General features: G+C 40.8%; 1 protein-coding gene across 2 annotated transcripts in view; it reads left to right on the top strand.

The window, feature by feature from the left end:
• Nucleotides 1–24995, top strand: part of LOC124555223 (F-box/LRR-repeat protein 6) — a 198306-nt gene that overhangs the window by 69389 nt on the left and 103922 nt on the right. For both annotated transcript variants that reach the window (XM_047129076.1, XM_047129077.1), the window contains exon 6: nt 8414–8636. In XM_047129076.1, the coding sequence (XP_046985032.1) occupies nt 8414–8636 (223 nt within the window). The remainder of the gene's footprint in view (nt 1–8413; nt 8637–24995) is intronic.

Raw genomic sequence — 24995 nt, 5'->3', positions numbered from 1 at the left:
GATTCAAGTTTTCTTTGAAACATTCAGCTATTATATCATCTGAGTCGGGGGGGTCGGTAGAAGGAGCCAATTATTATTTTGGTATGGCTGTTGAGTATAACCTCTAACCATAGCAATTCACAGGAACTATCTATTTTAACTTCACTACAAGATAAACTACTACCAACAGACACAAACACACCACCACCTACTTTATTTAATCTGTCCTTTCTGAACACAGTTTGTGCCTCTGTAAAAATTTCAGCAGAATTTATCTCTGGATTTAGCCAGCTTTCTGTTCCTATAACGATTTCAGCTTCAGTGCTTTCTATCAGCGCTTGAAGCTCTGGTACTTTTCCAACACAGCTACAACAAATTTACAGCTACAATACTGACTGTGTCTTGGTCGATTCTTGACGTTTCTTTGCCCTGCACCCTTTGAGACTGGAGCCCTTTTTGATCTTTCCCAAGACTGTCTAACCTAAAAAACCGCCCAGTCCACGCCAGACAGCCCCTGATACCCGTGTAGCCGCCTCCTGTGTGTAGTGGACATCTGACCTATTTAGCAGGACCCGTAACCCCACCACCCTATGGCACAAGTCGAGGAATCTGCAGTCTACACAGTTTCAGAATCATCTGAGCCTCTGATTCAGACCCTCCACTTGGCTCTGTACCAAAGGTCTGCTCAGTCCTGTCGATGATGCTGCAGATGGTGAGCTCTGCCTTCGTCTCGCTAGCAAGACTGGCAGTCTTCACCAACCCAGATAGCCGCCAGAAACCAGAGAGAATCTCTTCCAATCCATAGCGACATACATCATTAGTGCCGACATGAGCCATCACCTGCAGTTGGCTGCACCCTGTACCCTTCATGGCATCCAGAAGGACCCTTTCCACATCTTGGATGGCTCCCCCCGGTATGCAGACGGAGTGCACATTGGCTTTCTTCCTGTCCTGAGCTGTCATATCCCTAAGGGGCTTCATCACCCGCCTAACATCGGAGCTCCCTATGACAAGCAATCCCACCCTCTGTGGTTGTCCGGACCGCTCAGGGAGACCGGCCACTGCCGCAACAGGCGAGGTCTCCCTTGCTGGCTCAGAAGTACTTTCAGCAGTGGGCAGCACCTCAAACCTGTTACAGAGGCATAAGGGTACAGCCTTGTGACCAGCACCAACTTTCGCCTTCCGCCCAGGGATTCGCGACCCCACCACAGTTCGCCAATCATTGTCAGGCAAGTGCCGACCGACAGGGATGTCCGAATCCGAGGGCACAGTGGCATCAGAGATCCCAGGTGATGCTACAGGTTCCAGAGGCGCCAAAGTGCTCGCCTCAGGTGTTCCAATGTCACCGCGGCCCAGGGCAACAGCCTGGAGCCTGTCGATCACGGCCAACACAGCTTCCAGCTGTTTACAGACAGTGGCCAATTCCCCCTGAATCCATACACAACAGGCGCAGTCCCTATCCATCCCTAACAATTTTTTTTTCCTCTCTCTTATCTCACAAGCTGTTTAAAACAAACAGATGACTGATGACTACGCCAATTTACACTATACAGGTACTAAAACGCGATGCTACAACTCTCAAATACTATAATACACCCATAATTTGTGAATTAAACTACACAAGTTCCCAAAAACATGCAAAGAAATTAAGAATTAAACTATGAAACAAATAAGTGAGCTAAGAGTACAACTTGCTGCTGGCTGCTGCTTATCCAATGGCGGCAGGGAGCTCACTGGCTGTGACCAACCGACACTGGTCGTTCAACTACACAAATTTATACTATTCAGGTACTAAACGCGATGCTACAACTCTCAAATACTATAATACACCCGAAATTTGTGAATTAAACTATGCAAGTACCCAAAAACATTCAAAGAAATCAAGAATTAAACTATGAAACAAATAAGTGAGCTAAGAGTACGACTTGCTGCTGGCTGCTGCTTATCCAACGGTGGCAGGGAGCTCTGTCTGAAACCAGAATAGTGAAAGATATTTCTGAATTCATTCAGCCATTGCCTTCCGTGGTGAGAAGTGAGGATGGAGGCCTGTGGCATAAGACCTAAAATCTTCAGTTACATGATCAGAAAACACAACCACTGGGATCAGAATGTACAACTGTGAAACCTGCATTCTCAGTGTTCTGTGTGAATGCCAATTGTTCCTGTGTTTGCCATAGTAGAGACAATAGATTTTAATCTTCTTCTTCTTCTTCTTCTTGTTATTGTATCTGCGACTGGAGACCTCCTTCTTACTTCTCCTTTTATACTATGGTTTCACAACACTCTTGTTTAGAACAATTGTTTACATGTTTCCTGTAATTCTGCAATTAATCCGTTAGGCAAGGGGTTTAGAAATTCTTCTTAAAAGCACTCTAGTAATTGCACTTAATGTGCCATTCCATCCAGATGAATATTTTTTCTTTAGTATGTGTATTACTTTGCATACCTCTGCTCATTCACCTCCTCAAATTCAAACGTGGTACACTGAGTAAGGGGACATGGGGTCTCTCTACCTGTGCATCTGCATATGGATTCGTTGGTTAATAGTAGAAGTCAAACAGTTATTAAAAATACTACATGCAGTGTTTAGGATTTTCACAATGTTACCTTCATGTCTAACACTGAATGGTTCCACATTCATCTTCTTGGGACCTTTACAATATTTGTCAATTAGCTCTCAGGATGCCTAAGTTGTGTTACCAGACTGCCCTATTGCTTTTTTGTTAGTCTGCTTCCTGAGGTTAGAGATTATGGATTGTACATCGTGTCTCAACAGAAAGTTTATGTTTGATATGTCAGAATAAAATAGAATTTGAAGTCTATTGACAGAATATGTATTTAGTAAAGAAAAATACAGTTTAGAAATGTACTTCTTAAAAATAAGGTCATTTGAATGCAATCCAGCATGCCTATGGCACTCATTTAAACTATGAACAAAATTTTCCATGACCTCTCTGCATGTAAACACAGGGATGGCTGCCACTTTGCTACAGATATTTTCTTTCAGTTGCTCCAGAGAAGTTGGATTATTGACATACACTGTATTCATGGTGCTCAAATCTGGACTACAGGATGGCCCATTTATGTCACCCCTCCTGGAGATCATTGTGCCAGCAAAAATTTTATGAACTCGCAGTAAAGATGCATTGGACATGTGTACTGTGGCTCAGTCTTGCTGAAATCATGTTCTTTGGTTATCACCAGGAAAGTTTTGCGATTCAGGTACCAAAACATCATTTAACATCGTCACATTACATTCCGAATTCACTGTAACTGCATGACTGCTCTTGACCTTGATAAGTACGGATCAGTTATTCCTCGATCCTAAATCACAGCCCATACAGTAACTTTTGGCAAATGAAGGGGTTCTCATGCTTCTATTTAGGATTTGTTGCATTCCAGTAGCGGAAATTTTGGTTATTGATGTGATCGTTCAAGTAAAAATGAGCCTTGTCAGAAAACAAGATGCTGTTAATGGAGGGCACGCATCATTAATGAATTGCAGGCTATGTCTGGCATTCTGAGGCTTTAATTCTTGCACCAACTGGTCTTTGTAATGCTGCAGTGATGATCTGTGCACATTCAAAGAACTTGCACACTTATGAATAGAGAGGTTAGGATAATCACGAACACACCAATTTATACTCTCCATGGATTCACTCATTCTTGATAACCTTGGTCACCTGGACTTCTGTTTGACCGTTGTTGAACCAGCCTCCACAAACCTTTTGGTCCATTTCCGGATAAGGGGAACACTTCGAGCATCATTTACATTATGCAGTCCACACTGTAAAATTTTCTCCATCCTAGAGTCACTGAATCACCATTTTTGTAAAATTTTTGCACCCAGAACGCGCAGTCCACTCCCAAGAAGTGCTCCATGTTGACTGAATTCCAAAAGGCCTAGCAAGCATTCAACGCATCCCCCCCCCCCTCCCCCCTCCTCGGATTTATTGCACCTCTGCAGAGAGGTCATCAAGTATAAATTTTCTTTTGAGACTCCTTGTATTTTTGTTAAAAATCAGTGGTTTAGTAGTTTTGTAAAGCAGGCTTTTGTTATGTATACTCTTTGTGAGTCTATAATCACACTTGGTGGAAGTTTCAATCTAGAATTACTTCCATTTTGGTAATTTTTCATTACCTTCTGGATTTTTTTAACAAGGCAGCAATGCTGTATGTCAGGAGGGTTGAGTAGAACTCATTCGATTTGTCACTAGACCTTTTTAATTTGTTACATAGAACCTCATTATTATTCTGTTACTTTGTGTTTAAAGGTATTAATGTTTCATCAATTAGAATTTGTTTCTGCAGGAGAGCGGTCAAAATAATGAAAAATCTAAGGTACTGTAATTTGTGTTATCTATAACATTTTTGTTGATTACAGCATACTCTATTCTGATGGAGCATGTGTCCAGTACTCTAGTGTCTGAACTTACTGTATTTAAAATATTCCATGAACTTAATAAATGAGTAAATTTTGTGTGTGTTATATTATTTGAATTTACCTTTTTACCAGTAAGTCTGGCTATTAAGCACATGACATCTTCATTTAGTGTGCAACATACCGCAATCACTTTATGCTTAATCTTTGTTGTGGTGTTCCAGAAGTGAAATTTTTTAGACTGCTATACGTTTATTAACATATATTGCCATACTACCACGTTGCCTGCAATTACTATTTATTAGAAGTAGTCTTCTAATCTGTAATATATTATTCCACCAGATTTTCGTGCATGTTCAATTATTATTAACACATTTGATAAGTGTTCATCTACGAATTTGACAGTAAGTTGAGATTTTATTTTTGAGATATTGTATTTTCTTTTCCTGGTATGTAAGTACTGTTTCTTCTATTGTGACTTAGAATATGATTTTTGGCATGTCTCAAACTGTATTGATACACTTCTTTCAGCATTTTATTATTAACTGTAAATTGTAAGAGGAATAATGGAAGCAAAAAAGGTAATCCACTCACCATATAGCTGAGACATTGAGTAGTCAACAGTAACATAAGACTGAAAACGTTGATCAGCTTTTGGACAATTTCCTTTTCCACAGCTAACAAAAAAAGCCCTCAGAAAACACATATACACACACACACACAGCTACATTTTCACGTGTTTAGTATCTGACAGTGATTTGGATTCTCTGCTCAGCCCAAGTACCAGTATGGAGGAAAGGTCAGAGATACTAGAGTTTCAAATCATAGCCGCAGATTTCTCTTTCATTGTGCCACCACAGCTGTGCGCATGTCATGTGAGCCCATCCATTGATGCAAGAGTGCCTGTAAACACCATGGCTCCACACTCGTCTGGCATTTCTCGCTATTCTGTGAAGCCTTCGGTATGTCCCATTGATAGTAGAATGACTGACCTTGCCTGTTTTTACATTTTTTTATTTGGCTTGCTCCCTTGGCTGTTTGTGCTTGCTTATTACAACTTTCACTACACTCTGGACTTTTCTTCTGTCTAGCCATTCACTTTGTGTACTCGGAACTCTGCCGTTGTCAACCACAGGAACCGCCTGGAAGATTCATTGGTGTTTGTTTCACCACAGGTAGGAGTGATCGTAAACTGTATTGTACCTGTGCTGAGTTGTATAGGAAAGTGATGATGAAGACTTTCTTACTGTGTAATTGTTCAGTGTGAAGCATGGATCATGAGTTTATAAAGTTGTGGCAGCAGTTATAACAACAGCACGAAAGTAGTGAGAATTGCAACAGCAAACAGCACATGTTGTTGTTACAGATACTGCAAAACCAACAACAGTCTGCAGCTGCAGCATCATTGCCTCCCCCTCAGGCATTTGCTTGGTTTGTTGAGCAATGTGTGTTGGTGAGGGGGGGGGACCCATTATTTTTCTAAGATAGACTTCACTGACGATTTGTCAATTATTTAGATGACTTGCTAATTGCTGGGTACACATGGGAGAATCACCTGCAAAACATACATATGTTCTTTGAACGGCTTCAAGTCCCTCAGCTGCATTGACGCCTTAGCAAATATAGTTTCTGTGAGCCAAGTATAAAGTGCCTAGGACGTATATTAAGTAAAAAAGGGCTCACACCTGGGCAGGATTGCAATCAATAACTTACCAGCTCCTAAGAACTCCACAGAACTACAGTCGTTCCTGGACAAAGTTAATTATTATGCAAAGTTCATTCCTAAAGTGGCCCACCTTTTCTACACTCCTGGAAATGGAAAAAAGAACACATTGACACCAGTGTGTCAGACCCACCATACTTGCTCCGGACACTGTGAGAGGGCTGTACAAGCGATGATCACACACACGGCACAGCGGACACACCAGGAACCGCGGTGTTGGCCGTCGAATGGCGCTAGCTGCGCAGCATTTGTGCACCGCCGCCGTCAGTGTCAGCCAGTTTGCCGTGGCATACGGAGCTCCATCGCAGTCTTTAACACTGGTAGCATGCCGCGACAGCGTGGACGTGAACCGTATGTGCAGTTGACGGACTTTGAGCGAGGGCATATAGTGGGCATGCGGGAGGCTGGGTGGACGTACCGCCGAATTGCTCAACACGTGGGGCGTGAGGTCTCCACAGTACATCGATGTTGTCGCCAGTGGTCGGCGGAAGGTGCACGTGCCCGTCGACCTGGGACCGGACCGCAGCGACGCACGGATGCACGCCAAGACCGTAGGATCCTACGCAGTGCCGTAGGGGACCGCACCGCCACTTCCCAGCAAATTAGGGACACTGTTGCTCCTGGGGTATCGGCGAGGACCATTCGCAACCGTCTCCATGAAGCTGGGCTACGGTCCCGCACACCGTTAGGCCGTCATCCGCTCATGCCCCAACATCGTGCAGCCCGCCTCCAGTGGTGTCGTGACAGGCGTGAATGGAGGGACGAATGGAGACGTGTCGTCTTCAGCGATGAGAGTCGCTTCTGCCTTGGTGCCAGTGATGGTCGTATGCGTGTTTGGCGCCGTGCAGGTGAGCGCCACAATCAGGACTGCATACGACCGAGGCACACAGGGCCAACACCCGGCATCATGGTGTGGGGAGCGACCTCCTACACTGGCCGTACACCACTGGTGATCGTCGAGGGGACACTGAATAGTGCACGGTACATCCAAACCGTCATCGAACCCATCGTTCTACCATTCCTAGACCGGCAAGGGAACTTGCTGTTCCAACAGGACAATGCACGTCCGCATGTATCCCGTGCCACCCAACGTGCTCTAGAAGGTGTAAGTCAACTACCCTGGCCAGCAAGATCTCCGGATCTGTCCCCCATTGAGCATGTTTGGGACTGGATGAAGCGTCGTCTCACGCGGTCTGCACGTCCAGCGCGAACGCTGGTCCAACTGAGGCGCCAGGTGGAAATGGCATGGCAAGCCGTTCCACAGGACTGCATCCAGCATCTCTACGATCGTCTCCATGGGAGAGTAGCAGCCTGCATTGCTGCGAAAGGTGGATATACACTGTACTAGTGCCGACATTGTACATGCTCTGTTGCCTGTGTCTATGTGCCTGTGATTCTGTCAGTGTGTTCATGTGATGTATCTGACCCCAGGAATGTGTCAATAAAGTTTCCCCTTCCTGGGACAATGAATTCACGGTGTTCTTATTTCAATTTCCAGGAGTGTATGTGCTTAATAAATTGCTGAACAAAGAGTTAAATTTGCATGGTCAGAGGCATGCCAGAAAGCTTTCTTACCTTAGACCAGTCCCTTGTTTATAAACTTTCAACTTGGGGAAATGCTTAACACTTGCCACTGGTGAATCAGAGTGTGGCATTGGTGGAGTGCTGTCACACAAATATGCCAGTGGCATAGAACAGCCCCTTGAATTTGTGTCTAAAACATTAAATGCAGCACAGGGAAACTACTCACAAATGGAGAAAGAAGTTTCGACAGTCATACATAGCATGAAGAAGTTTCACATATATCTCTGTGGTACTAAAGTTCACCTGATGTCCAGTCACAAACTTCTCATTCCTCTATTTGTCCCACACTCAAGACTTCCTGATAAAACGGCACATGGGCTGCAATAGTGGACATTGTTTCTTAGCATCTATAACTTCAAGACTCATCATCGGTCCACCACACAGCACTTTTATGTTTTTCAATTTGGACCACTCGCTGAGCTGTTTATGTATGTTTACAATGGCTTTCACTATGTTCTGGACATTGCTTCTGGATAGCTGTCCACTTTGTGAACTCTGCCATCATCAACCATAGGAACTGCATATCTGTTCCACCAGTCTTTGCATCACTGCTTGTGAGAATGAGTGTATAGACTGTGTTCTACCTATGCTGAGTAGGGTAAAAAAACTGTTCATGTGTGTATGATTATGTCCATCCAGCACTTTCCATGTCATTGTAAAGTAAATTTTATTCAACTACTTCAGGATACATGTTAAGTCTTTATTTCTGTGATAGAAAGTACAGAACACAACTGAAACTGTTTCAGGTTTTATCTCCTGGCTTCCCTGACCTTGAGGAATTAAATATTGCAGCATTTACTCTTTTTGATGAATCATGCTCAAAACCCATAGTTGATGACAACTCCATAGAAAGGATTTTAAAAACCTCAACTAAACTTAAGCTATTAGATGTTCGTGGCCAGAATAGTGTGTCAGATGCAGGTTTAGTAAGATTACCTGCATGGAATGTTGAACGATTATTTCTTGCAGGTAAGTACCAATTGAAATTTACAATCTTGGTTAGTATGTGTGATAAAAAGTAGTGGGAATTATTGTTTTTTGGAAAGAATTTAATTTGTTCGTCTACATCAATGTCATTCCCTTCAAAATTGTCCCCATTAGATACTATACACTTATGCTAGTGCTTTCTCCAATCCCCGAAACACCTCTGGAACTCGATCCTTAGGATAACTTTTAGCTCTTCCAGTATTCCCCTTATATGAATATAAGCATGTTCACATTGTAGCTTGTTACTTTTTGTAGCTCTGAATGTCTGCACCTAAAATCAAATTCTGTTTGGACTATGCTGGTGCAAATATGATGGACTTCATCACCAATGCAGTCCTGCTTATGCTGGCATCGAAAAGTTTCAACAAGTATTCAACTTCATATAAATGAATATGAAGCATTTCTTCTGGAACCAGTCTCATATATTATTTCCCAGTGTACAACGTTTTGAACATTACGGAATAGGCAACCCAGCTTGTCCACTCATAATGAGTTCATACATAAGAATGACATTAATTAATGTTTCACTCAAGTTCTTACTATCTTTCAGAGTTATCCTCTGATGAGCTAGAGTACAATTCACACACAAACACACACATATACACATATGCCTGTGCCTGTACATGGAGCTGACTGGGCTAAAAGTGCCAATGCTATTTTTTCAGCAGGCAGACTGGTTGTGGTGGGAGTAGTGTTAATGGGGGATGGGTGGAGGGAAATAGAAATGGGAGGCAGGGAGAGACTGTTGGGTGGAGGGTGCAGAGACACAGGGTTACCAGAATTTGAGGCTATGATGATTACAGCAGCAGAGGATGTGTTGTAAGGATGACTCGCATCTGCGTAGTTTAGAGAAACTGCTGGTGGAGGAAAGGATCCAGATGGCTTGGGTTGTGAAGCAGCCTTTGAAATTGAGCATATTGTGCTCAGCTGCATGTTGTGCCACCAGGTGGTCAACTTTGTTCTTGAGGTTGCTGTTCATCCTGGTGGACAGCTAGTTTGTAGTCATACCAACATAAAAATCTGTACAGTGTTTTTAGCAGTGTTGGTTTATGATGTGGCTGCTTTCACAGGTGGCCCAGCCTCTGGTGGGGTAGAATAAGCCTTTGACAGGACTGGAGTAGGAGGTGCTGGTTGGGTGGATTGGGCAGGCGATGTACTTTGGGATATGATCCCTTTGGCTAGGGAGTTGGACTGGGAATGGCATAGGGATATTGCATATGTTGGGTGCACGGTAGAACACCTCTTTAGGAGGGGTGGATATCTCTCATTTCAGGGCAGGGTGGGAGATAATCAGAGCCCTGGTGAAGGATATAGTTCAGTTGTTCCAGTCTGGGGTGATATTGAATAATGAGAGGCTACTCCTTTGTAGCTGATTCTTGGGTGTGGTAGTAGATTTTTTTTATTTATTTTTTTGGGTGGGGGAGGGGGTGGAATTTCCTGTCTGTCTGTGCAAGCCTTTCTAAGACCTTCAGCATACTGTGCAAGGGATTTCTCGTCACAGTGGATACCGTATTTACTCGAATCTAAGCCGCACCTGAAAAATGAGACTCGAAATAAAGGAAAAAAAAATTTCCTGAATATAAGCCGCATCTGAAATTTGAGACTCGAAATTCAAGGGGAGAGAAAAGTTGTAGGCCGCACCTCCAAATCGAAACAAAGTTGGTCCATTGTAATATGAGACACAATTTAGGTCGAATGAATGATGATACAGCTACAGTAGTTTGGTTCGAGTCGTAAGCTTAGCAGTTAAGCTTTACCACGTAGCCATTGCTATGCGTCAGGTGCTCCGTCCGTATTTATACGGGTGCCCTTCCTTTTTCACGTGCTTCGTCTGGTTTGAATCGATTGCTTATTTTGCTTTGATCTGATAAGTGCTGTTTTCTTTGTTATAGGTGTTTGCGTCACTCTTAAGCTGAAAATGCATTACTGCACTGTGTCATGCATTGTTTGTCGCATTTTGATAGTGCGTGTTTACGTCCTGTCGCGGCTCGCGGCATGGCTTGCTTTTGTGCGCTCTACCGCCGCGTACAATTAAAAAAAAAACAGAGGAATCGTCTCATTAGCGAAACAATGGCAAGAGACTGCTATTTGTTGTTACTTACACTGCTGCTTTCTTTGATAATGATCAACAAGAATCAAATAATAGACTGCGTATGATATAACATGTTCTGAGCGAGAGTTGGGCGAAAATTTTTCTCCGTTTGAAAATCTTTGCGGCCGCTTCTTTATTACATCAAATTCTGTACAGAAATTAGTCATCTTAGATTTAAAAATCTAGTCAGTTGCCGTGCTTCATTTCTGACTGTATCGCTATTAGGCATAAGAATAATACGAATATAAACATGACACTATACGTATATTCTTCCGCGTTTGCTGTTGTCTCACTCTAGTTTCGTAGTTTATTTGGCAGACAGGATTTAAATGAGATAGCGGCAAACACGAAAGAATACATGGCAAAATGTTTATATTCGTATTATTCTTATAGTGAAGAGAATACTGTATGTGATTCAAATTTCATCAAGTTCCTATTAGCAACCATCTCTTCTCACAGACAGGAAAAAATTCAGAACGTAGAGTTGGCCAAATTGACAAACATCCCAAACAGTCTTGCCAGTCAGATTTTCGTAGTACACTGAAATTGTGCTACATTCAAAGATGAACAATACGGAATTTGTATTTACTTCGTTGGATAATGTATGAAAATGCAGTGGTCGAAACTCGCGGCGGAGAAATAAGCTCGTCTTCAACTTTTTTTTTTAAATTTATTTACTGACGCAGAGGTTTTGGCGCCAGTATTTATCTTTGTGCCTACAAAGCATGCCTGCGTAGCGCTACATATATTCGACAGCAGAAGTTAGTTGTGGCGGCATGTACCAACATTTTTCATAACTTCCGCTTGCTTTGCACTTGATTCTAAGCCGCAGGCGGTTTTTTGGATTACGAAAACCGGAAAAAAAAGTGCGGCTTAGATTCGAGTAAATACGATAGGTTGTTCATGGATGTCTGGACCATATGGGGGGATTTTTTGGTTTGGAAGGGGTGGCAGCTATTGGAATACAGGTACTGTTGGGGGTTAGTGGGTTTAATGTGGGCAGAGGTGTGAATGGAGCCATCAGAGATGTGGAAGTCAACATCCAGGAAGATGACACATTGGTTAGAGGATGACCAGGTGAAGCAGATGGGAGAAGAGGTGTTGAGGTTGAAGAAATTTGGGTAGGGTATCTTGGCTACGAGTCCAGATCATGAAAATATGATCAGTGAACCAGAAACAGACCAGAGGTTGGGAGCATTGGGAGGCTAGGAAGGTTGCTTCTAAATGACCCAAAAACAGGTTTGCATAGGAGGATGCCATGTGAGTGCCCATGGTTGTGCTGTGGATTTGTTCATAAACCTTACCTTCAGAGGGAAAGTAGTTGTGGGCTAAAATATAGTTGGTAGATCAAATAGGCAAAATAACAGAGCCCAGTAGAAATCCTTGGATAATATTGGAGATACTGAATGTGATTGGTGAAAGGAGAAAATATGAAAATGCAGCAAATGAAGCAGGCAAAAGGAAATATGGACATCTAAAACATAAGATTGGCACGAAGTGCCAAATGACAAAGCAGGAACATCTAGACAGAAATACAAGGCTGTAAAAACAAGCATGATGAGGTGAAAGAAGGTAAATCCTATAGGAAAATTAGAGAGACCTTTCAATGAAGGAGTAGTAGCAGTTGAATATCGTGCTCAGATGGCAAGCTAGTACTAAGTGAGGAAGGAAAAGCTAAAAGGTGGAAGGAATATATATGAGGACTGTACAAGGGAAATGAGCTTGAAGGCGATGTTATAGAAGGGGGTGAGGAAGTAGATGAATATGACTTGGAAAATATGATATTGTGAGAAGAATTTGACAGAGCATTGAAGGACAGAAGTCAAAATAAGGCCTCTGGAGTAGATGACACTTTCTTAGAGTTACAGAGATCCTTGGCAGAGCCATCCATCCATTGTGGTGTCATGTATACAGCCAGTGACAGTTTGGTACTGGTATGGTACTTCTCCAATTTTGCAGAGAACCATACCTTTAGATAGGCTATTACTATTAAGAAGTCACTACTGCCAGCTCGCTCCTGTGGAGGAATCAGTGTACTATTCATGTCTGCATCTACACCTTGAGAGATTCAGCCACAACAAAAGAATTCCACCTGCTGTGCAAGATGTAGAGATGGGCAAAATACCCTCAGACTTCAAGAAGAAAGAAATACTTTGTATTCAAAAGAAAGCAGGTGATGTCAGGTCTGAATAATACCGAAAGCCATGACTGAAAAAATTTATACAAATTATTTACAAAAGAATGGAAAGACTCTAAGTAGCTAACCTTGAAGATTTGTGTTGTGGCCCAATAGGCCAGAGACATTAACTATGCCTCTCCAGCATTTGAACTTGCTCCATCTAAATATTCAGTTCCCTGTGGAAGTGGAAAAAGGTGGCATCTTACCACTCCTGAATGTCATAGAAGAAAAAATGGCACAAAGTGTCTACTGCAAACCCACTCACATAGAGTCATATTTGCAGGCCAAAAGCAGTCACCACCCTGCTTAATGAAGTAGTGTCTTATGCTCTGGTGCATAGAGCCCATATGGTCTCAGATACCGACAGTGAGCTACAACGCTAAGAACGGTGTTCCAACAGCACTGTTATTCTGGTAGGCAGATATGCAATGTGTTGTGAACAAAGCAAGTTCAGTGTAGGGATGTAGATGGAGATGCAGAGGCACACATTGCAATTGCCTTCTTGAGATATTTTGGTGGCATGTCTTCAAGAATGAAAAAAATCCTCAAGAGACATGACATCAAGTGTGTTTTTCACCCATCAGCAAAACGGAGGATTTTTTTGTGTTCAGTCAATGACAATCTTGGGCCTTATAAAAAGGTAGAGGATATAAGATCCCGTGCCATTGTGGGAAATCTTATATCTGGCGAACATGTCGAAACATGCAAGAACGTTATGTTGAATGCTATTTTCATACATGCCTGAGCCAACTTGATAAATTAGTGGTAGCAGATAATTGCCAGAATGTGAGGCATCACATGTTTTGTGAAAATACTGAAGTTTTATCCTCAGCATCATCATTCTAGGACTGTGTTTTTAAGGAGGCCATACTTATCTGTATGGTGAACAAACTTATCAACAGTGATGCAGTTTTTCAGTTAAGCATTGCCTGCAATGCAGTATTGGCTGCCATTAAATTTATACGGGAGAAACAAGAATCTCCAACTCATGACTGGACACAGTATGCTGTAGAGGTTTAATTCATCTTTTAACTACAGGAGCGTCCGGAGACACAGTCATTGCCCACTGCACATGCACGGAAGGCCTCTCTTTGGTTCCATATGGAACAGTATCAGTGCCACTTTCACCCAACCCTGAGCACACCCCCATGCATACATATTTCATGCTCCTGGCCAGAATAATTTCGCCACTGCTGGGTGATTACCATCCGTCACATTTTACAGCGGTGACCGCAACCACCACCACCTGAAAATGTTGAACAGTTGTTTCAATGAAATTTGTGGGACTTGCCCAGTATTATTAGATTTGTGCAGTCTGTAGCACAGTTTTAATTTATTTGAATGGCCAGCTACTCTGCTCAGTAAGAGTCAGCCTCTATTGGTGACATGTCAGGAGGGTAGCAGGTTGCATATTTAGGTTTCTCTCTCTGCTTTTATAGTATAGTTATTAAGTTAGTCGTGCTAGGATGGTTAGGACATGTGTGCTCATGGGAGGATGGATGGAATACCTATTTGTTTTTACAAAGGGTACTCTGTGGCATTGGCCCCTTACTTAGCTGGCATTTATCATGAATCTTTCATCCAGTGCAAAGTCCCAAGTGACAGGAAAAAAGCGTGGGTCACTGTTATATATAAGAAGGGTAAAAGAATGGACCGGCAAAGTTATAGACCAATATCTTTAACATCAGTTTGCAGCAGAATTCTTGAACATACTAAATTTCCTTGAGACAGAAAAGCTTCTGTCCACAAATCAGCACAGATTTAGAAAGCATCACTCACGTGAAACTCAGCTTGCTCTTTTCTCACATGATATCCTGTGAACCAGGGATGAAGGGAAACAGGCAGATTTCTGAAAAGCATTTAACATGGTGCCCCACTGCAGACACTTAATGAAGGTATGAGCATATGGAGTAGTTTCCCAGACATGTAAGGGGCTTGAAGACTTCTTAAGCAATACACACATAAAAAAAAGTTTCCAGAACCTGTACAGAAAATTGGAGTAGAGATCAACATAAACATCATTTCAGCTCTTTTTATTGCTCATGAAAAACCACACATTGCATGTTGTACCACCATACAGTGAGACCTTCAGAGGTGGTGGTCCAGATTGCTGTACACACCGATACCTCTAATACCCAGTAGCACATCCTCTTGCATTGATGCATGCCTGTATTCATCGTGGCATACTATCCGCAAGTTCATCAATGCACTGTTGGTCCAGATTCTCCAACTCCTCAGTGGCGATTCAGCGTAGATCCCTCAGAGTGGTTGGTGGGTCACATCATCCATAAACAGCCTTTTTGAATCCATCCCAGGCATGTTCAGTAGGGTTCATGTCTGGAGAACATGCTGGCTACTCTAGTTGAGTGAAGTCGTTATCCTGAAGGAAGTCATTCACAAGATGTGCATGATGGGGGCGCAAATTGTCGTCCATGAAGACGAGTGCCTCGCCAATATGCTGCCAATATGGTTGCACTATCTTTTGGAGGACGGCATTCACGTATCATACAGCCAATACAGCGCCTTCCATGACCACCAGTGGTGTACATCGGCCCCACTTAATGCCATCCCAAAACAACATGGAACCTCCACCTTGCTGCACTTGCTGGGCATCTGCCCTCAGTAGCTGAGTGGTCAGCGCGACAGACTGTCAATCCTAAGGGACTGGGTGTTGTGTTGTCCTAATCATCATCATTTCATCCCCATTGACGCGCAAGTCGCCGAAGTGGCGTCAAATTGAAAGACTTGCACCTGGCGAACGTTCTACCTTATGGCAGGCCCTAGTCACACACACTTGCTGGACAGTGTGTCTAAGGCGTTCAGCCTGACCAGGTTGCCTCCAAACACGTCTCTGACAATTGTCTGGTTGAAGGCATATGTGACACTCATCGGTGAAGAGAAGGAGATACCAATCCTGAGCAGTCCATTTGGCATGTTGTTGGGCCCATCTGCACCACACTGCATGGTGTCGTGGTTGCAAAGATTGACCTCGCCATGGATGTCGGGAGTGAAGTTGTGCATCATGCAGCACAGTTTGAGTCATCACACAACGTCCTGTGGCTGCACAAAAAGCATTATTCAACATGTTGGCATTGCTGTCAAGGTTCCTCTGAGCCATAATCCATAGGTAGTGGTCATCCACTGCAGTAATAGCCCTTGGACGACCTGAGCGAGGCATGTCATTGACAGTTCCTGTCTCTCTGTATCTCCTCCATGTCCGAAAAACATCACTTTGGTTCACTCCAAGATGCCTGGACACTTCTCTTGTTGAGAGTCCTTCCTGGCACAAAATAACAATGCGGACGCAATCGATCCGCAGTATTGACTGTCTAGACATGGTTGAACTACAGACAGCATGAGCCCTGTACGTCCTTCCTGGTGGAATGACTGGAACTGATCAGCTGTTAGAACCCCTCCATCTTATAGGTGCTGCTCATGCATGGTTGTTTACATCTTTGGATGGGTTTAGTGACATCTCTGAAAAGTCAAAGAGACTGTATCTGTGATACAATATCCACAGTCAACGTCTATCCTCAGGAGTTTGGGGAACTGGGGTGATGCAAAACTTTTTTTGATTTGAGTAGAACCCAGAGGTGGCTTATGAGTCAGTGAGTTACAGGGTGCTTATGTAACGGAATGTGACAGAGAACACTAACAAATGGAAACAGCACTGGGCTGTAGGATGGAAGGCTCTAGATAAAATAAAATAATGGGAAATCCAGGAAGGAACAACACTATGAATCAGGATAGATGGCTACTCAGCACATAGTTGAGCGGCACACAGGCACATTTAAAAGTGGACAAAGTTATCAGATGAAATCCTTATTCAGATTTATAAAACACACATGGATACATACCACTCACCCTCTCGTACACTCTGTTGTCTGCAGTCACTGAGACTCGATTGCAGTGAGCAACAATCTCAGCAGGGTTGTAGTGAAGTTACAGAAGACAATTTGGATCAAGTGTGAAAACACCCTATCCCCATTTCTCCAGAACCTCAACACCTCCTTTCCTTTACCTAGTCCTTCTCAGCCCAATAAGCCACCTTTCTTGATGTCTACCTTCACCTCACAGATGGCTCCATCAGTAACTCCATCCACATCAAACATACCAACCACAAACAATTCCTCCATTTTTACAGGTCCCATCCATTCCTTACCAAGAAGTCCCTTCAGTAAAGCCTGTGGTTGTTGCATTTTCAGTAGGGAGCAATCCCTCTCCAAATATGCTGAGGGTCTCTCAGAGTTGTGCACAGTCTGAAATTGCCCCCATTTTGTCTAGAAACAGATATCTCATGCTTGTTTCTGCAGTCACGTTCTGTACCTCACATACCCACTGACCAGCCACAAAAGAGCACACCCCTCCTCTTCCCCCTTCCCCCCCCCCCCCCCCCCCTGCACGGACTGGAGCAACTGAATCATGTTCTGAGAAGAGACCAGGTACAGTCTCACCACCAAAATTATGATGTGTCCCTTGGGACAGATCAAGTGAGGTGGCACAGTGGTTGGCACACTGCACTCACATTTGGGAGTATGATGATACAAATCTGCATACAGTCATCCAAATTTAGGTTTTCCTTGATTTCCCTAAATCACTTGCGGCAAATACAGGTGTGATTCCTCTAAAGGGCACTGCCAACTTCCTTCCCCATCCTGGAAATAGTCCGAGCTCGTACTCTGTCTCTAACAACTTCGAAGTCAGTGAGACATTAAATCCCAATCGTCCTTCCTTCTGTTGGGATGGTGTGTGGATTTCTGAGTTAGAAATCGAAAGAATGAGTGAGCACAATCACTGTGGGAAATATTGTAATATACTCAACTTAGGACAATGAATCCTCATCAAAATCCATATATAAGTCCTTGAGCATTGCCAGGAGAAGTTAAACCCCTTTAATAGTTCACAGTTCATATGTAGCTAGCAATCCACAGAATTAAACATTAGTCAAGTCGTGATGCCAATGATGTTGCACTATACTTGGAGGAAAAGTAGTGATTGCAACCACGATGATACTTGTACTGGTTGTTACCTATCTCGTTTATTGATAACTGAATGATGTGGAATCTTACGCGGTATATTGTGGTAGGACCACATTCGCACCACGTGTTTGTAATTTATAATAATACGAGTAGTTCCAGCACAATTTCAGCAAGGCTTATTTATTAGTAGCTGCTGAAAGATTACACACTGCAGATCTCGTTTGTCTAGGGGTTTTGTCTGCAAAACATTACTCTAACAAGCATGGCCTGGGTTTTCTTCTTGTTTGAAATAAACACTACCGGATTCGAATTACTTTCGGCTAAAATAATATTTATTCGTACTCTCTGTTTAGTAACTACAATATTTTCACTTCGAACATTGATACCCTAAAAATGCATTATACTGTACTGGTCACTTAAACACGTCCATCTCCCTCCAATACCGACAAAGAAGTGGCGGGCAAGCCAACATGTGCCCGGAAGTTGCAGACATTCCTGCATTCCAGATTCTTTGGTCTTCTGACCTTAATACACTCCAAAGACACATATAAATAAATACATATAAATATACAACATTAAACATCTCAAACAAATCCATTATTTATCATAAAAGAAAATATTCATAAATAAATAAATTAAATACATTGTATGGCAACATAATGAAGTTATCTTAACTCTTTAGTGTGGGCATCATACTTTTCACATGAGATAAACTTTATCTCCGACATTTAATTACATTACAATAGCCCACCAGGACTTACAAGTGTACCTTGGTCCACTTGTCAGTCCGATACAGAAATTGCATCATTGTCTTGTATACAACTTTTTATCGCAACTGTAGTAAACTGTTTATTCTTTCATCAACCCGTGACTTCCTCCTTTGTCTCACAACATAGATTACATACATACATATGTCATTTTGTTGCCCAGAAATTTACTATAAAATAATACTGAAGTTAAAACATTTTCTCATATTAGAATAAACATAGTACCAACTCCTACATCATCAGTGAGGTTGCAAAAGTATTTCAATTCAACAACACTATTCTCTCATGAGCCTTGTAAATTATGTGATATCAAAATTAAGAGACAAAATAAGCCAACAAATTATCTGTGTTGTGTTATAAACAGAGCTGAATAAAAACAGTTATGGTGAGCATGATGTAAAACAAAAGCACACTTGCATATACAAGAAAATATATTCTATTAACTATACAATTTTTTTTTAAGCATTATGGTCTATTTAAGTGAATGAACAAGATTTCAAAATTTATGAGATTTGCTATTCTCAAACTGTGAGGGTGGGTGACATGTCTTGTCTCTTAGCATCATCAGTAAAATAAAATCCCTTATTTATCAAGTTTACATATTTTGCAATTCATTAAATACTGTAAAATTACTTTAAAAAAAAAACACATAGGAATCATGACATCTAATCTTATAATAGAATTATGTGACAATCGGTCTAGATACAACATCATTTTGCATGAGATGTGTTACATGGCATAGTGTGGTGACTGCATTTCTTTTTTCTTTTTTTTTTCCAGTAAAATTCTTTCCAGATAAAGGCATGTTTGTAGGCTCAGTTTGCTCTTTTCTCAATATAAGGCTTCAAAGAAACAACATTCCTAAGACCAAACAGCTTTCTCGACTTGGGATATACTAATCGGTACGCATTTGGATGGGGGTTCTCAATAATCTCAAATGGCCCAATGTAAATGTCAAAGAACTTCTTGAGTTCTGCTGTTAGTAACTTTGATCGTTCGTGGGATTTCACTAAGACATGGTCACCTACTCTGAATGTGGTAGCCTTTATTTTCCTATTATGCCTGTTTTTCCTAGCTTCACCTAGTTTCTTCATGGTTTTCTTTACAATCTCTTCACGTTCTTTCATTGATATTAAGCTACATTGTGGAAAGTCTATTAATTCAGAAATAAGATTTGCTGGTCTGAGGTGAAACATAATTTCATATGGTGAAAACCCAGTAGAGCTATGCTGCAAGCTGTTCATGATATCCTCGAAGTTGTTTACATGGTCGGACCAACTAGGATGTTTGTGACTACAATATGTCCTACAAAGTCTCCCTATTTCTCTCATGTACCTTTCTGCTGGGTTTGAAGATGGGTTGTACACGGATATCAAGATATGTTTTGTGTTAGTTTTTTCCATGAATGCTTTCCAGTTTTTTGAAACAAATTGTGAACCATTATCAGACAGTATAGCTTTAGGTTTCCCTACACTCTTGAAGTAATCTCTCTCAATTTTTGCAATGATCTCTTTACTTGTAGCTTTTCGCACAGAATAAAGTTTAATTAGTTTGGAAAATACATCAACCATGACGAATATAAAACAATGGCCACCTTTGCTTTTAGGTAAAGGTCCATAAAAGTCTACAGCTACTAAATCTAATGGCTTATCTGGAATGATGTTCTGCATTTCTCCCTGACATGTTCTGTTGCTTACTTTTACTCTTTGACATTTGTCACATGTTGATATTTCGTTCCTCACCTTCTTTACCATGTTATAAAAGTAGATATTTTCTTGTAACTTTTTTACACATTTCTGTATTCCACAGTGACCATAACTCTCATGAGTGTACTTTATTAATTTGTCTGCCTCACACTCTGGCCAACATAGCTTCCAATCATCAGAGTCCACATCTGTTCTTCTAAAGAGTGTTCCCTTAAAGACCTTATAGTACTTGTCAAGTTTATCATACCCTCTTTTGCCTAAACAGTCCTTAACCAATTTCCAATTAGGATCGTTATTCTGTCCCCTCCTGATGTTATTGCAAAGTGTCTTTATGAGCTTTTCATCCTGGATTCCCTTCATGTATCTTATTTTAAATTCCTTTTCTTCCTCTTGATCAAACATTTCCTGATCTCCTCCTACTGGTAACCTGGATAAAGCATCAGCTACTACATTTTCTGATCCCTTAATATACACAATTTCGTAATCAAACTGTTGCATGAACATTGCCCACCTGGTTAATCTACTGTGATATAGTCTACACTCCTGCAAGTAACTTAAAGCTTTGTGGTCTGAATATACTTTTATCTTGTGTCCTAACAGGTATGTTTTAAATTTTGTAAACGCCCAGTGTACTGCGAGTAATTCTTTTTCTGTGACAGTGTATGTTCTCTCATGTTTAAGTAACATTCTGCTGGCAAATGCAATGGTACAATGAAGATTTTTTTCATTCACAACTTTCTCCTGAAATAGTTCTGCTCCTAGTCCATAATCACTACTGTCAGTGTGAAGACAAAATGGCAAACTAAAATCTGGTCTGTGTAAAAGACTGTTCTTACAAAGTTCATTCTTAATTTTATCGAATGCTTTCTGGCACTCTTCAGACCAATTCCATGGACTATTTTTTCTAAGTAATTTGCTTAAACATGTTACATTAAGGCATTGTCCATTTACATATTTTCGATAGAATCCACAGAGTCCGTAGAAAGACTTTAATTGTTTCCGGTTTCTAGGAGATGGAAAGTTTACGATAGATTTTATTTTCTCCGGATCTTCACTTATCCCTTCCTTAGTAATGACATGACCTAAAAATTTGAGTTCTGACACACCAAATTTACATTTTTCCAGTTTTAATGTCATACCACCTCTTCTGAGTTTCTCACACACCTTTTTCAATAACTTCAAATGATCCTCCCAACTTTGATTTGAAACTAATATATCGTCTACATAAATTGTTAATTCTGACACAACTTCTTGGCCAAGTACATAGTCTAGTGCCCTTATAAATTCGGCGACTGATGAGTTTAATCCGAAAGGCACTACACAATACTGGTAACATCTCCCATTGTATAAGAAAGCAGTGTACTTTCTGGAACTAATTGCAAGAGGTACTTGATGAAAACCTGAAGTTAGGTCAAGGCTTGACACAATTTGGATATTTTTAAATTTATATAACAACTCATCGATGTTCTCTGGGTGGTCAGTTTCTCTGTATAAACATTTGTTTAACTGTCTGGGATCTAGTACTAGTCTGACTTGTCCATTAGGTTTATTTACAGTGACTAAGGGATTATTATAAGGGCTTATACTCCTCTCAATGATTTCACACACTTCCATCTTTTGCAATTCTTTCTCCACTGCTACCCTTTTCGAGATTGGAATACTGTATGGTTTTGTAAAGAAAGGTTCATGTGGCTTCAACTGTAAAGTACATTGGTATCCAACTACTTTACCTGGTATATTGCTAAATACATCACTATATTCCCACAAAAATAATTTCAAATCTTGTTTTTGGTTCTCAGTTAGTTCTCTAGCTTCGGCTGCTTTTTCATTTACCAACTTTTCAAACTCTATCTCGTCTGTATCAAAATCTGTGACATGGCTTTCAATGTACTTACCTTCTTTTGTAACTTCAATACTGTTCACAGTCTTATTCATACAAAACACATTTGATTGAAGAAGTTTCGTAGTGATGACTTCACCACTTGGTAGAGTCATCATTAATTTCTGCCCTGTCCAATCAAATGCTGCACTTACTTTTGTTATCCAAGACATGCCTAGGATAAAATCCTCTGTGAGATCAGGAATGACGAGACACCCATGTGACCATGATACTCCTTCAATTTCAAAAGTAATAAAAGCCTGACTCCTTATTGATTTACTGTGCTTCCCGGTAGCACCTCTTATTTTAATTCCTACCACAGGTAACTCGACATAATCCTTATTAGTTTTCAGTTTTTTACTTAATGATTCTGATATCCCAGATACTTGACTTCCTGTGTCTACTAAACACTTTCCTTTCCATGATCCTATCTGCACATCAATAAACGGACTGCTTACATCAAAGTCAAATTTTTTGTTAATATTCTCATGTAATAAGTCATCTTCAATTTCACTGAATCCATATCCCTTTCCAGTATCCTTACCTGTATCATTACTACCAGAGTTATATGCTGTTATTACCCTAATTGCATTTTCTTTGACCTGATTACTATTTCTGAATATTTCATTAATCCAACTACATTCATTTGTGCTATTGTGTGTCTCTCCTTTATATTTCTCTCTTAACATTTGTGCAATGTGATACTTAAATCTATGCCACCAGTCTGGATACAAAGTTTCACATATATCAAGTGTTACCGTTCTGAAATTTTCATCATCCTTAATGGCACTACTTTTAACCCATAAGTTAAACAAAAATTGCTCACTATCTGACATTTCATCCCCTACTCCCCTAATGCTGTTAAGATTACCTGCTGTCAATTCCTTCTCATTTTTCTTCCATGTATCAAGATCAAATAACTCATTGGCTGAAATTCTGGCATCCTTATCATTCAAATTGTAAACTGTGTTCATGTGTACCTCGCTAATTTCATTACTATCCTCTTTTATATTAGTAATCCCTAAAGCTTCCAACTCCTCACTTACACCAATAAAACATCTACTTTCACTACTACCCTCAATCTCCTTTTCTTCCCAATCAACATCACAAAAATCATCATCTTTATCCTCTGCACTCTTACCTTCAGTATGCAGATACACATTTAAATCATCCTTACTAGGTGCTCTTTTCATTCCTAGCCCACCAGACTCTTCCATAAGTTCTCTAATTCCTAATACACTTTGATCATTTGAACAACTATTTTCCAGCAAGGTGCTCCTCTCAGCCCACTCATAGAATGAATCTAAGTTTACTTCTTCCCAGTTTTCTAAGCAATCAGTGTCTTTAAATAACTTACCTTTTGTTTCTGGTTTATTTGTATGACATATATTATTTGTAACAGATACTACATTAATGGGATAACACTTCTCTTTAAAATAATTACTCATTATGTCACAGGTATCTTTCTGTTTAGTTAGACAGTTTGGGTTGGCCCTTTCCATTTGTGTATAAGTAGCTCCTACCTTGCGGACCGCCAATGGAGCCCTATTCAGTTTTTTAACTCTTGTTCAGTTCTCCCCATACCATTATGACTATTCCACTCCTTTGGTTTATTTCCAAAGTGCCTGTTACCAAATTGATTATGACTATTTCCATATTGACCCTTGTAATGGTAATTGTGTCCTTGTGATCCCTTGAAGTTGTGCTGGTGATTTCTCTGATGAGAATCACTACTTCCAAAACTGTGTGGTTCCTTTTTATCATGTGTGTTTCCCCAATTTGTATGCCCTGTCTTTTGAAAATGGTTTTGACTATGGTGTGGTGGTTTACCCGTTTTCTCAATAATTCTGTCTAGTTTGTCAACATATTTCAAAAACTGATCTATTGTGTCATCTAGACCATAAGCTAACTCCCACTGTAGTTCACATGGTAGCCTCCTTTTGAGTGCATCAATTTGAGTGAGTTCATCAAAAGGTTTGCTTAGGTGAGTGAGTTTCCTTAACTGATTTCTGCAAAATTGCTTCATGCTACCAAATTCATGTTTATAAACAGGTCCATTCAAGAATTCGCTTTTTATTCTTGCCTGTTCTGTCTCTGACCAGAATTTACTTAAGAACCTCTCCTCGAACTCTGCAAAAGACATTCCCTCCGTACAATAATGATTAGTCCATGACAATGCTTCACCTTCTAGAAATCTTTTCACAAATTTAATTTTCAAATTATCATTCATATTTGGAAAAAAGTTATCCTTGCAATGCTGCAGGAAATCTACCGGATGCATACTGCTCTCATCTGAAAAGTTTTTTACTGGAATATTGTACCACAAAGTGCCAATATTGTTCGGCAAACCATTGGTGACCGTATTGCTACTAACACTTTCAAGTTTCTTAGTGATGTCATTAATACTACTTTCTAAACTCTTGACTTCATTTTTGTTTATCTGATTATTTACATCTATTTTTCCAGTAATAATTCCTATCTTTTGTTCAAATTTGCTTTCTACTTTAACAATTTTATCGTCTACAAGAGAAATACGATCAGATACTGTTTCTTCTACATGTTTGATATCTGAATGCACAACTTTAAATGCATTATGGATTTTCTCTCTACCTGTAGTAACTTCAGTTTTCAGATTTTTTACTTTTGCATCTACATTTTTAACTTTTCTCCCGACATAATTGACCTTACCCGTGATCTTAACCATATTACGACTCAAACTGGAAATTTTTGCTTCTACTT

The sequence above is a fragment of the Schistocerca americana genome, chromosome X, assembly GCF_021461395.2.
Source record: "Schistocerca americana isolate TAMUIC-IGC-003095 chromosome X, iqSchAmer2.1, whole genome shotgun sequence".
NCBI lineage: Eukaryota > Metazoa > Arthropoda > Insecta > Orthoptera > Acrididae > Schistocerca > Schistocerca americana.
Note: the sequence above shows the minus strand (reverse complement) of the source record. Positions and strands in the feature narration are given on the sequence as shown.